Below are 12630 nucleotides of genomic sequence, written 5' to 3' on the forward strand. Positions count from 1 at the left end.
TTTTCAGTTTGGCTCGGCGAGCGTCGTGGCCGCGTGGTGAGGTTGGCTGCGTTGTTGATTGCCGGGGTTATTGCTGTAATTGTTGATCTGTGCCACTGATGTTCGACTCGCGTAGGGGTCCACTTCGTAACCCCCGTTAGTCTTCACGAACGTAGGTTACTGTGAGGCAATCGTAGTCGCCATCGTCATGAGCAGCCATGATCTATCTACCGCTGGATGACTACTGCTGGATGAAAGCTTCCCAAGCAGTCGGAGGATCTTTGTCTTGATATTTTGTTGGTGTGTGAGGACAATAGGCTAAATTAACTTGCCCGCAAGAGTTATCCGAGGCTCAAGCGTGTGAGTGAGCAGCTGCTAGTTTAAAAGGTAAAGGCGCGGCCCTGCAATTGCTCGCTCACACCACTGTCGGTGGGAAATGCCTCCACGAGAGAAAGCTCTATGGAGAACATCTCTGGACGTTGTATTTGGCCTACTCCTCCACGCTGCCCGGACATCTTAGAAGAGGCGGGAGTAGCCCACGCCTTTACCCCGCCACACGCAGCGCTGCCCATCGACTGGCTGTGGCGGGCCAGTTGACACGCGCTGGGTGGACAGAGTGCGGTTCTCGTGGGGATGGAAGCAGCATTCATTGAGCCGCATGGAGGGGGGAGGGGGGGGTTACCCAAATGCGTAGCTTGCGTATGGGGGGGGGTCTACTGACAATGTGCGCGTAGCAAACGGGGGGGGGGGGGTAAAGCCTCGATAATAATTTGTCTACATTGGCCTCCAAATTAGTAGATAGTCCGGCGGTGGACTATCTGTTTGCTTAAACACGTTAATATTATTAATCCTTGATCGTTTCTGCGTGGATTAAATATCGGCCGTTCTATAGGATTTGGGGGGGGGGGGTGCGTCAGATGGGGGGAGGGGGTGTAAAAAGTCCGCGTGCGTACAGGTAGGGGGGGAAGGGTCAAATTAATGTTGACAGATTTTTGCGTACCCACTCAATGGATGGCCCCTATCCCCTGCGCTGCTATTGTGCATGTGAATATTTTTTGGGATCTCAGCCCAATTCGCGCGAGTGATTTCCTTCCGTGTTCATTGGCCACGCGAGGATTGTGCGATCCGTCCGTTGAGCCGTGCGCGCGATAGATTACCGCCCCGCCAGAGACGAGTAGAGCCACGGCAGTTTTGCCCTCCGACAACGGCGCTATAAATCCGCACGGCTTAAGCAGGGCTTAACTCTACCTGGCCTCTAAAACACCGTCCGCTCTTCAATCGGCGCCGAAGCCCAACTTCCGCGAGAGAGCCGCACTCACAGTGGAGCAGCTCCTCTGTCGCTCCGACACATCGCGGAGGGTCCGCAGGAGAGCGCGAATGTTCGATGGAAACCGATCCAAAAATCAGGGGGAGGGAGTGGGGGTGGGCCACGTGGAGTGCGACAGAAATCCGTGGTGCGTTGGGCGAGAAGCGACGCTGGGCGAGGGGGGGGGGTCTTCGTGGAGGGCAACTTGTCTGTGGGGCTGACCTCGCGGAATCGAGCGCACGGTGCTGTCATTTATACGATACCCGAGTAGGCAATTAAGAGAACTACAAAACGTGTTATGTCACCACTAAGCCATCATTTGCTCCAAATAACGTTTTGTATGGCACTGGCCTAATGGGTATTAGCTAATTATGAAAACAATTAACATTGAGGGTTGTTTTTTATGTTCCATAGTAGAGGTTTGTTTGTGTTAGATCGCGTAAATATATAAATGTGTCGCTAAACCCGCCACCACCCGACACAGCCAACTAGTAAGGTTTGTCACGTAAACAGAACGTGGCCAATTCGTCACTAGTACAGCATCACCGGTGTGTTGGAGAGCCAAGCCACAACATTTACAATCCGAGTACGACGTTTCACCAGTAATTACAACCAGCTTCATCAGGCGACATCCATATATTTTTAACGACACATTTATATATTTACGCAATCTAACCCACAAAAACCTCTACTGTGGATGATATTGGTTGCGACAGCCTACTACGTGTTCAACTGTTTTTACGTCATATGAATTTTGTCAGATTATTTTTTTCACGAACAATGATAATCACGGTAATAACGAGTATTGTGAAGTTTGTCAAAGTTAAAGGTGCATCCCTGCAATGTATTGCTCACGCCACTTCAAACAGAAGGGCTTCCGCTAGGGCGCTCCAAGCGATTCAATCCAGTGGGTGTTTTGGCCTACTCTTCCACAACTGTGGTGCACCCATCCATGCCGCTCGGTAGACAGAGGCGGGCGGCGGGGGGGGGGGAGCGAGCGGTATCACAGAAACTCGCCCCATCGTCTCAACCTGCCGTATTGGGAGATCGAATCGTGGCACCGGCGACCTCAGGACTGCAAGCTCACGGAGCCACTGCAGCACCCCCCCCCCCCCCCCCCCGTGTCTCGAACATCGCGACGGTACCACCACGATTAACCCCCCTGCGTGTGTTGCCGCCGCTGTGCGCGTGCAGGGGGTGAAGGTGTTCCCGGGAGCGTGCGGAGGCCGCGACTGTTCAGGAGGATGCAAGTGCTTCCCCGAGAAGGGGGCGAGGGTGAGTAGCGGTCGCGTGGCAGCGTGCGATTTTGTTGCGAGGTGGAGCCGAGCTTGCCGATGCTCCACCGGCCGGAGATGCCCCCGCGGTGGAGACGGTGAGATGCTTTGCGTTGTGTCTCTGCGCACCCACCCACCCCCACCCACCCCCCTTCTCGCGAACGATTGATCTGGCTGCGCGGTGTCACACAGTCGATCCGGTAATGGAGCTCATCTTGACTCGTGCAGGTTCTTCAATGAGTGATGAGGCCGCGAAATAGAATTCTACGACGAGAACAACAAACATCGGTCAGAATCCACTCCTCGTTCCCCACCTCGCTCTCCTCTCCGCTGTCTGGCCATCGCTGCAGGTGATAGCAAAAATCACAAAAAACTACGACGTTTTGATCGCAACAGGAACGATGACGACAACTTGCGTTGCGATCGACACGTCGTAGTTTTTTGTTATTTTTGTTATTTTCTTTGAACCTACCTACGTGACTTTACCGAAAGACCCAAAGAATATGCACACACACACACATATATACAAGCGAGCAACCGTGAGTGACAGGGGGGCTTACGGACTGGTGGCGAATGAGGGTCAGATTGAGAATTACGGGGGGTCACGTTATGGGCGTGAGGCATCGTTGATTAAGAGGATGTAGGAGGTGAGGAATTTTTAGCGATGGAGGTCAAACTTAATGTGAATGAGGAAGTGGTTAGTTATGGGGTCTGGAAGACTTGCGAATTAGCTGCCTCGAAACAAAGACAAAGCTCCCCCGTATAGCCTTAACAGACTGTCGGGGCAAGTGCTGTTAGCGAGCACCTATGAAGGCCGGAACGGCCCACGAGGGGGTGGGTGGCCAGCACCACGCCAGGCCGCCTTTGTCTCCCCAGTGGCGATGTTTACACACCGCCCCAGGTACTAATTTGAGGCTGAGTCGACCTAGAGAAGGCCCAGGACCGGTTCAGATAATTCATAAATCGTCACTGGTGTTGGTCGTGAGCGGAAATCGAATCCGGGTCGCAGGGTTCACAGTGCTGCGCGCTAACCGCTGCGCCACCGCTCCCCACTTCGCTGCCTCAACACCCAGCAGGACCCTCACCGTCCCACAATCATCACAGCACCCACAGCTCGACTATATACCCATATAAACGTGTAAAGAAGCTCCGTGGAGACGTGCACTTTTTGTGCTGTATTTATAACTGAACGTTCCGTGTATAACAACCGCCAGACTCGTTGATTACCACCGGCTATCTACAGTCCAGATGGTTTCCTGCCAAGATGTTTCTGGAACATTGGGCCCCGAATGTCGTCCACCCCTGGTCGTCGATATGTCCCCGAGCAAGCGCCCCGAACCATGGACAACTCTGCCTTTTGAAATCTCTCTTGATGTCTTGATATCTCTCTCCCCGCCCTTCATGAGCTACCGCCTGTCGTCTCTTGCTACCAGTGCCTTCCTCTCGGGATGTCAGACATCCGTCCACCTGTGTTGACAACGTGTTCAATTTTTATCAGTTCCCTGTGCGGTTCCCTACGTATACGCCGCAATCACTTCGCGGGCGTGGCCCCGACAACAAGCACACAATCACAAAACCCTCGTCATGGGCAACTCGACATGCTACTCTTTGGTTCTTTCGGTAAAGTCACGTAGGTATAAAAATCACGACGTTTCGATCGCAACACAAGCGTTCGTCCTCAGGATGTCCGCAGGACGACCGCTTGTGTTGCGATCGAAACGTCGTGATTTATTTTATTGTATACCTACGTGACGGAAAGAACCAAAGAGTATGGATTCCTGCAGTCACGAAAGCTTCAAATCAAGATTGCTTTGAACTCGTAACGGAAAAGGAGGCGATAGCCACCGAGGCACAACAATCCCGCTTGCGCCTGAATGAGGGTGGATCCACCGACGCATCTTCGTTGCCGTCCGCACCACCGCCGCTGCATGTGCCAGTCTGATGCCGGCTTCGTGTTTGCGATAGGCACTGGGCGAGCGTGCCCCAAAGATAATGATCCTCCATGTAGCCGTAGCGGACTGTTGGGGCAAGTGCTGTTAGTGACTAGCACCCATGAAGGCCGGCACGGTACACGAGGCGGTGGGTGGTACTCATTTGAGGCTGAGTCGACCTAGGGGAGGCACTGGGCCAGCTCAGATAATCGTCACCGGTGTTGGTGGCCGTGAGCGGGAATCGAACTCTGGGTCGCCGGGTTCGTAGCGCAGCGCATGAACCACCGTGCCACTGCTCCCAAATACAGCTGGCGGACAGCACCTACAGCGCCCACACCACGCACCAAGAGCTGCAACAGCCGAGCATTGCTACAGATTGTATTGCATTCACGTGGTGCTATTGCGCACGCCTGCGGTCCAGCACTTTGGAGGGGAGCGTTGGCGAATCGCTCAGATTTGTGTAACTCCAAAACCCCGCTGGGGCTGAGAGGTGGCAAGGAAACGGGAGTACAGCAAGTGGGTTTGTGAACCCCGTGCGTGAGGCCCTCTGAGTGTCAGCAACTCAAAATACGGCTGGGTCTCAGCCCATCATCGCCCTGGGGTCAATAAAATTTGCACAAATCTGTGGGGACGACATCAGTGGTTACCGTATGGATGTCCATAATATAATGGGGTTTTTTGGGTTAGATCGCGTAAATATAAATGTGTCATATGGATATACTCGTCCCTGCCATGAGGATGTGGAATTTCCACCACTGGCTCAGGGATGTAAACGGGAGATGATCACCGCTGCCTCAATGCTCATTTGAGCAGGAACTCACTGACGGTTTTTTGCTGTGCATAAAGGAACTGGCCAAACATCCCTGAAAAAAAACATCACAAGTGAGCCCCAATCGCAGTGAGGCTTCTCCGGAACACAGCGAACGCCTGAATTGTTATGCAACATCTTACACCGCCGACTGTAACTCGTAGCAACATCGAAGCAACAGCAATGAACGAAAACCACAACTCCCCATGGTGACCCCATGCGTACGTTCCCCTTCAGCAGCCGCAGCAAACCACAACATCCCACCCCCCCCCCCCCCCCCCCCCATGGCATCCACCACCATCACCGCCACAGTGACCCCAAAACAGACCGCAATTCTCCACAACAAACGCAGGGCATTGGCGGTGCCTCTCTGGATCTGGCGATGTCGAATCAGTCGGTCTGCAGGATTTCTGGCAGGAGGCGCGGCAATTTGTACGAATTAAATATTAAAATGCGGTTTTAAAATCTACTCCGATTAGCCTACTCCGATAGACTCACACATATACCCACAGACACACACAGAGACCCACAGACACACACAGAGACCCATGGACACACACAGAGACCCATAGACACACACATAGACCCACAGACACACACAGAGACCCGTAGACTCACACAGAGACCCACAGACTCACACAGAGACCCATGGACACACACAGAGACCCACAGACACACACAGAGACCCATGGACACACACAGAGACCCATAGACACACACATAGACCCACAGACACACACAGAGACCCGTAGACTCACACAGAGACCCACAGACTCACACAGAGACCCATGGACACACACAGAGACCCACAGACACACACAGAGACCCGTAAATTCACACAGAGACCCACAGACCACACAGAGACACATAGACTCACACAGAGACCCACAAACACACACAGAGACCCGTAGATTCACACAGAGACCCACAGACTCACACAGACCCATAGATTCACACAGAGACCCACAGACACACACGGTGCGAAAAAAGTGCAACGTACATACTCCCTGGGTCCCTTCGAGTCCCCATTGCTTCGACGTAACATGCACAGCCCTTGTGTCTATCCGCTGCTAGACGAGAGCCTCCCCATCCCATGTCAGTCGAGTAGATCGATTCGAGAGGACAGATCATAGGGGTGCAGATTCGAGAGAGATTCTCCGAATCTTCAATCGGCCAGTTGGCTCAGCAGCGCGCGAGTTCAAATCCCGATCGTGGGGCGACTCGACCCATCATCCCCTTGGGGGTTGATAAAACGACTACCAATTTGTGGAAAAATCAGCAGCGGTTGTCCTATGGATAGACTAGCCCACCCACCCCACCCCCGACGTAGTAATGTGTAATTTACACGACTGCTTCAGGGCTGTAGAATGACTTTTACTTTTTGACTTTTCATGCGTACATTTAAAAAAAAAATAATCACGCGAGCAATGATCAAATGCTACGTTGCCCATGGAAACACTGGCGCCGGCAGCCAATGCGACCCCACAACCTCCCTCCGCCGGCGATAGATTAGCGACGCGAGCACGAGAGAATGGCGACAATTCTGCGGATTTCCTCGTCGTCTTCTTCTCTTCCGCCCCCTCCGCCTAGCCCCCCTTCAACCCCATCCCCTCCCCCTGGCCGAGCCGTGAAAGTTGCCGGTCAGGGTGTATCTACTGCAGCATGTGGCTCGGAGGTCAGGGTTCAGCGAGCACAGGGAATTGTTTTTTTTTCAACTTCTGAAGTCACGGTTATTAGCTTCCAAGGCTGTGCCACTCACCCCCCTCCAATCCCCCGTGGTGTCCCGGGGAGAAAACACTTCACCTTGGGATCACAGCTTCAGCTGAACTCTTCGCAACTAGCCCGTGGTTTTGTTTCGTTTCACGGTGGTTCTCAGTTGTTTTGTGATAGGGCGGTGGCGATCCTCTTATCCGTGACGATCCCAATATCAGGGACCCATGTTCACCGAGAGTTTCAGTTTTAGTTTTCAGTTACATTTATTAGGTATAGCCCTGTGAGCCATTCGGCTCTTGAATCTTGAGAGCACTGGACTTGCCATCCAGAGTTCGCCGGTTCGATATCATGGCACGGAAGTTGAAACAAACGGACAAATGGTCTCGAAGCCAGCAGCATAAATGGGTTCGTCGCGGTCATTGGACCGGCGGGTAGCTTGTGGTGAGTTGGATGAGTGTGGGAACAACACATCTGGTCGTCGTGGAAGAGTAGACCAACCACCCTCGAAGTGAGTTCAACACGGAGGCGTTCGCGACCCTCCAAGTTGACGACGCCCTTCTGCCAGCAGTAGCGTGAAACATATACATGCATATACATACAAAGATCCCCCGTAAAGCCTTAACGGGCTGTTGAGGCAAGTGCTAAAAGTGAGCACTTATGAAGGCCGGAACACGAGGCGGTGGCCAGCACTATGCCCGACCGCCTTTGTATCCCCAGTGGCGATGTTTACACACTGCACCGGATATTCATTCGAGGCTGAGTAGACCTCGGGGAGGCCCAGGACCGATTCAGATAATCGTCACCGGTGTTGGCGGCCGTGAGCGGGAATCACCGCTACACCACCGCTGCCCAGAACACAGCCGCACATCTGCTGGGGTTATTTGCTCTAACCGGCACAGCCTCCAGAGAGGAGGCAGCCTCAGAGCCAAGGACAGGCTGTATCGGGCGCGTTTCCTCCTCCACTCGAACTGCTGCGCACACGTGCGGTCTGTGCGCAGACCAAGGCTCGAGGGCGTGAGCTCGAACCTCCACCCCGACCAACACGGAACGTTGTGGTGGGGTGGGGGAGGAGGGGCAACGTTAACCTGCCCCACACACCACCTGGTTCGGTCCAACGGTTCCGAACCGCGTGCCAACAAGCTGCATTGGCCCCGACCACTGCACGTTTACCGGGGACGTCGCTCAGGCAGCAGCCGAGCCAAACGGACGGACAGGGCTTCCATTGTCCACGCGCGCACCGAGAACGCAACGCACGGCACGAGACACCCCCCCCGCCCCCCCGCCCGTCACAGCGGTGTGCCCAGGACGGCCACGCGTGCGCCCGCGCGCAGCGCAGCCGACACCAAACGCCCTCGGCCCCCCTGTTGCATAACAATGAGTGGGCCCGTACCTCGCCCATGAACCGAATCGCACGGAACACTGCCGCCCTCGCGATAAATCTTCTCGGAAGCTCAGCGTGGCGCTAGGATGGGCAACCTCCGTGCGCACAAATGCTGTGCTTCGAGGCGAGGCTGCGTGCTACGCTGTGGGGCAGCAGAGGCCGGTGCAGCGGCGTCGAGGATTGTTTGCCGGGTTGCTCCGCTCCGTCGCGTGTGCGCCGCCACGTTCACGCCAGCGTGCTGAACTCTGGCCACGTGATCCCCCCCCACAATCGTGTTGACGGGCGCGAAGAAGCGGCCTTCTCCAGCAGTGGATGTCACAGAAGGGCTGCGCACGTGATGGTCACCCCTCCTTTGTGCAGGAAAGCAGCAGAGGGTCTTGCTCAGAGGTCGGCGAACCAACGTAACAAGAAGAGGCATTTTTGGGGGGGGATTCGATACGAAAAAACTCAATATTTCAAGAGCCGCAATGCACTTCGTGGTGAATAAGAGACGGCGGTGGTCCTTTGATAATGAACGTCACGGAACGGTCCTTAAAGAGGCGCAGGTTGACGACCCCTGGTCTCGCTCGAGATGTTTGGTTAGTTCCGCTCTTGCGAAGTTTAGTAGCCGTCGCAAGAGTTGTGGAGAGCGGTCAGGGCCAGGACCGACTCCGACAGCCCTCGCCGCTGATGTTTGGTTAGGGCCGGGGATCAAACGCAGGTTTCGCGACCAAAATCCACCACCGCTTCCACCTCCGTTCAAATGTTATACAAATTATGGGATCATGTTTCGTGTGGTCGGGGAATGGAGTGAGAGACGAAAGAAAACAAAACCTGTACGGATGAGGAAGACATCGCGAGAAGGCAGAGATGAGAGGACAAAATCCGAGACGAAACTTGTTGATTCGTGAAAATAATAATACTTGACCAGGATAAACTCTAACAACCCACGGAATAACCTAGGGGGGGGGGGGGGCGGGTTGCGACACGATGTCTGTTTCCGTGGGTGTATTTATTCCAAACCAGCTTATTAAACCAGCCCAGCTTGTAAACACACAGCAGATTTCATTTCATGGAAAAGTGCTTGGTAACCGTCGGGCCACTGCGTGTTTCTCGTCGTTCCCGAGACAACTTCCCACGGTCTCCACGTGTTCAGAAGCAGCAGCAGCAGCGTCAGGAGGGGGCCCAGTCCCACGGGGAGAGGAGAGGAGAGGGGGGTCCCTGCGATGTGAGAGGCCCACAAGCGGGGAGGGGGGGGGGCATTATCTGTCGAGCGGCTTCCTTGAGAGCTCGGTGGGGACAGCTGGCGACATCTGGGGAGCCTCGCATCGAAGGGGAAACACCGCCTCCGATCGTCTTTGACAGGGCCCCATAATTCTGAAACTCAGCCCCGTCCACTGTGAGGTCAACGTAATCCCCTCATAGCCATTCATTATGGAGGCATGTCCACAATTACGAGCAACCCCCCCCCTGGCCTCACGCCGCTCCGATCCGCAGGCAACGAGTGAGTCACCGCATTTTTGACAATATCCGAGGCCTGAGGGTTGGGCCCACACACACATACACCCGCCTTCGGCGCACGTGTTTCTTCCAGCGTTTTCCATGTGCTGAATCATTCCGAAGGGTTCAAGGGGTGGTGCGTGGGGGTGGGCTGGGTTTTGTGCGTGCGCGTGTGTGTGGTGGCTTTTTTTTACTTTCTTTCTTCCTCTCACTCACGTTGACGCCCACACGAACTCCGTTTCGGAGCTGAGCTGAGCCTCTTGAGGAAACGCGTCGATGGGAGTCAATTCTGAACGATCCGCAACAACAGCGCGCAGCCCACGTGCGTCGGCTCAGGCCGCGTGCGAAGGCTCGGCACGCCATTCGCACACCGCCCACTCTCAGCAAATGATGATGAAGTGCGTGAGTGCGTGCCCACACATGAATTGACCGTGGTTAATTTTTACTCAGAATTATATAATTAACCTCAATTAAACTATTTACTTGCCGTCACAGTGAAAAGGAATAGGCCGCATTATTGTTCTGCTCCGAATGCACACGGAACAGTACTCATCTCGTATCTACAGTCCTGTAAGGCAGTTGTGGAAATTCTACATTCGTATGGCGGGAGAAGGTACATCCATGAGTGAATAACTGTCGTCTTCTAGCAAATTTGGTTTTAAAAAAAAACAAGGAGGTACATAAAATGACGTAGGTATAAAATAAAAATAAATCACGACGTTTCGGGCGCAACACAAGCATCCCACCTGATGACGGACCCTTGTGTTGCGTCCGAAACGTTGTGCTTTATTTTATTTTCTACCTACGTGACTTTACCGAAAGAACCAAAAAGTATGGATTCCTGCAGTCATGAAAGCTTCAAATCAAGATTGTACTTAAAATGGTTTTCATGAATGTGGCCAGGAGGCTCATGGGATATTATTGGACAAAAATATTGAAACGTCGTGTAAAGATAATCTGAACACATTTGTCAATAACACCTTGACCTTAAAAGAATATATAACAGGCGATGTTTCAGGAAATGGGCCTTTTATGTGCTGCGAACCAGGGCCATTTGGCTATAATCTGAAACATTGCCTATTATATTTTTTTCCTTTTAAGGCCACTCTTTAGACGACGACTGTGTTCAGTTTGTTGTTGTTGCTGTTCATTGTTCGTGTGCCCCACTGCCAAAGCAGCAGCAGCAGCATCAAACAGTTTGTGTACAGAGATATGTGCGTGTCGTTGCATCACACCCATCGGGTATCTTTAACGTATGCGAAATACGCATTGAATTGTGCGTGCGGGAATCGTTCTACGTGCATGCCTTTTGTATCCGCACTCTCGTGCATGCCAATTCACGTGCATGCCGGGAGTATGCCAACTTTCGGATGAGGTGGATGGAGCGAAGAGAGTTGTGCTAACGAGAGAGACAGAAACAACTGAGAAATGGTGACCTCGATTCATGCCTATTCATCATATCTATGCGGATTGACTGATTGCACATCTTATATGAAGAGTGTTTATCACAAGACAAACCATAATGCTTTAAATAAACATACTTTGGTCATGTTCCTTCTCTCCGCGTAAAAGAAATAACAATCCGAAGTCCCTTTGGCTCATGGAGATTTAACATGTCGTGATTTATGTGTTAAGACGGCGATATATTTTAGCGTGTTTATTTTATGCTCCGCAATTCTCCACAACGCTGTGTCACAACAAATTGTTATTTTATATACAAACTCTATGATAGTTCTCTAAGCCGGAATATATTTTTGTCGTTGAGAATGTTGGTGACTGAGCACAGAACATTAGCTCAGGGATATTTTTCTCTCCATCAATCGGTCACATTTACCCAAATTAATTTTGACGGTGACCTTTGACAAGAGGGCCACAATGCAATTCTTCAGGAAATGCGGATGGTTTTGCTCTTTGCCTGATGCCGGAATGGCTTGTGGTGTACTTTTCACACATTGTAAATGTTGTGGGTTCACCATCCAACACACCGGGGTGCTGTACTAGTAACAAATTGACACGTTTTGTTTACGCGACAAACCTCACTAATTGGCTGTGTCGGGTGGTGGCGGTTTTAACGACACGTTTATATTAACACGATCTAACTAAACAAAAACCTCTATTATGGTTTTCACACATTGTTGCGTCTTGTTTGAAAGTCGGCTTTTTTCTTTCAAACACCCAATAGCCAGGTTTAATTGACAGGTGTCCGAAATCACAATAGAATCCCAGAATCTCTCAGCGGTGACAACCTCAAGTGCTCCGCGAGCCCGTGTCGTGACATCAGCTGCGATCACGATCAGCGGTCTGCTTCTCTTCTCCATGCCAAGTGTGAGACGAGCAGTGATCAAACAGCAGGGCACTGAATTCGCGAGAGCACTTGAAACACAAACAAATAAACAGAGAACACCCCTGCCCCACCACAGCACTCGTACATTGCGGCCGAGTGGGATGTTTGTCTTGGCAGTCACATTTTCGAGAAGTCTCCTCTAATTTGAGCACACACCTCTGTGTGTGTTCCTCTGGGTTCAGAGAGGACAGGTGAGAGTCATTTCAGCCGGGGGGGAGGCAGGGGAGGGGGAGCCGGGGTGTTAGAGAATCCAATAACAGAAGAGAAATGAGTAACAGTGAGACCACCGGGTGGGATCGAGCCGGGCAAATCCAGCAGGTGTGCAAACAGCTCCGTCACGGGCTCGTGCATTCGAATCGGGGGTCAGGTGCCAGGTGCACAAAACAACTTAAGGGGCCGACCCCTTCGTTTCCCT

General features: G+C 52.6%; 1 protein-coding gene across 1 annotated transcript in view; it reads left to right on the plus strand.

Moving 5' to 3' along the window:
- The window catches only part of LOC133357202 (collagen alpha-6(IV) chain-like), a 143440-nt gene that overhangs the window by 59583 nt on the left and 71227 nt on the right, over positions 1-12630 (plus strand). The window contains 1 exon segment of the mRNA XM_061575031.1: positions 2480-2560. Within this exon segment, the coding sequence (XP_061431015.1) occupies positions 2480-2560 (81 nt within the window).

Source organism: Lethenteron reissneri, chromosome 57 (genome assembly GCF_015708825.2).
Source record: "Lethenteron reissneri isolate LAM-NWPU_2019-01 chromosome 57, ASM1570882v1, whole genome shotgun sequence".
NCBI lineage: Eukaryota > Metazoa > Chordata > Hyperoartia > Petromyzontiformes > Petromyzontidae > Lethenteron > Lethenteron reissneri.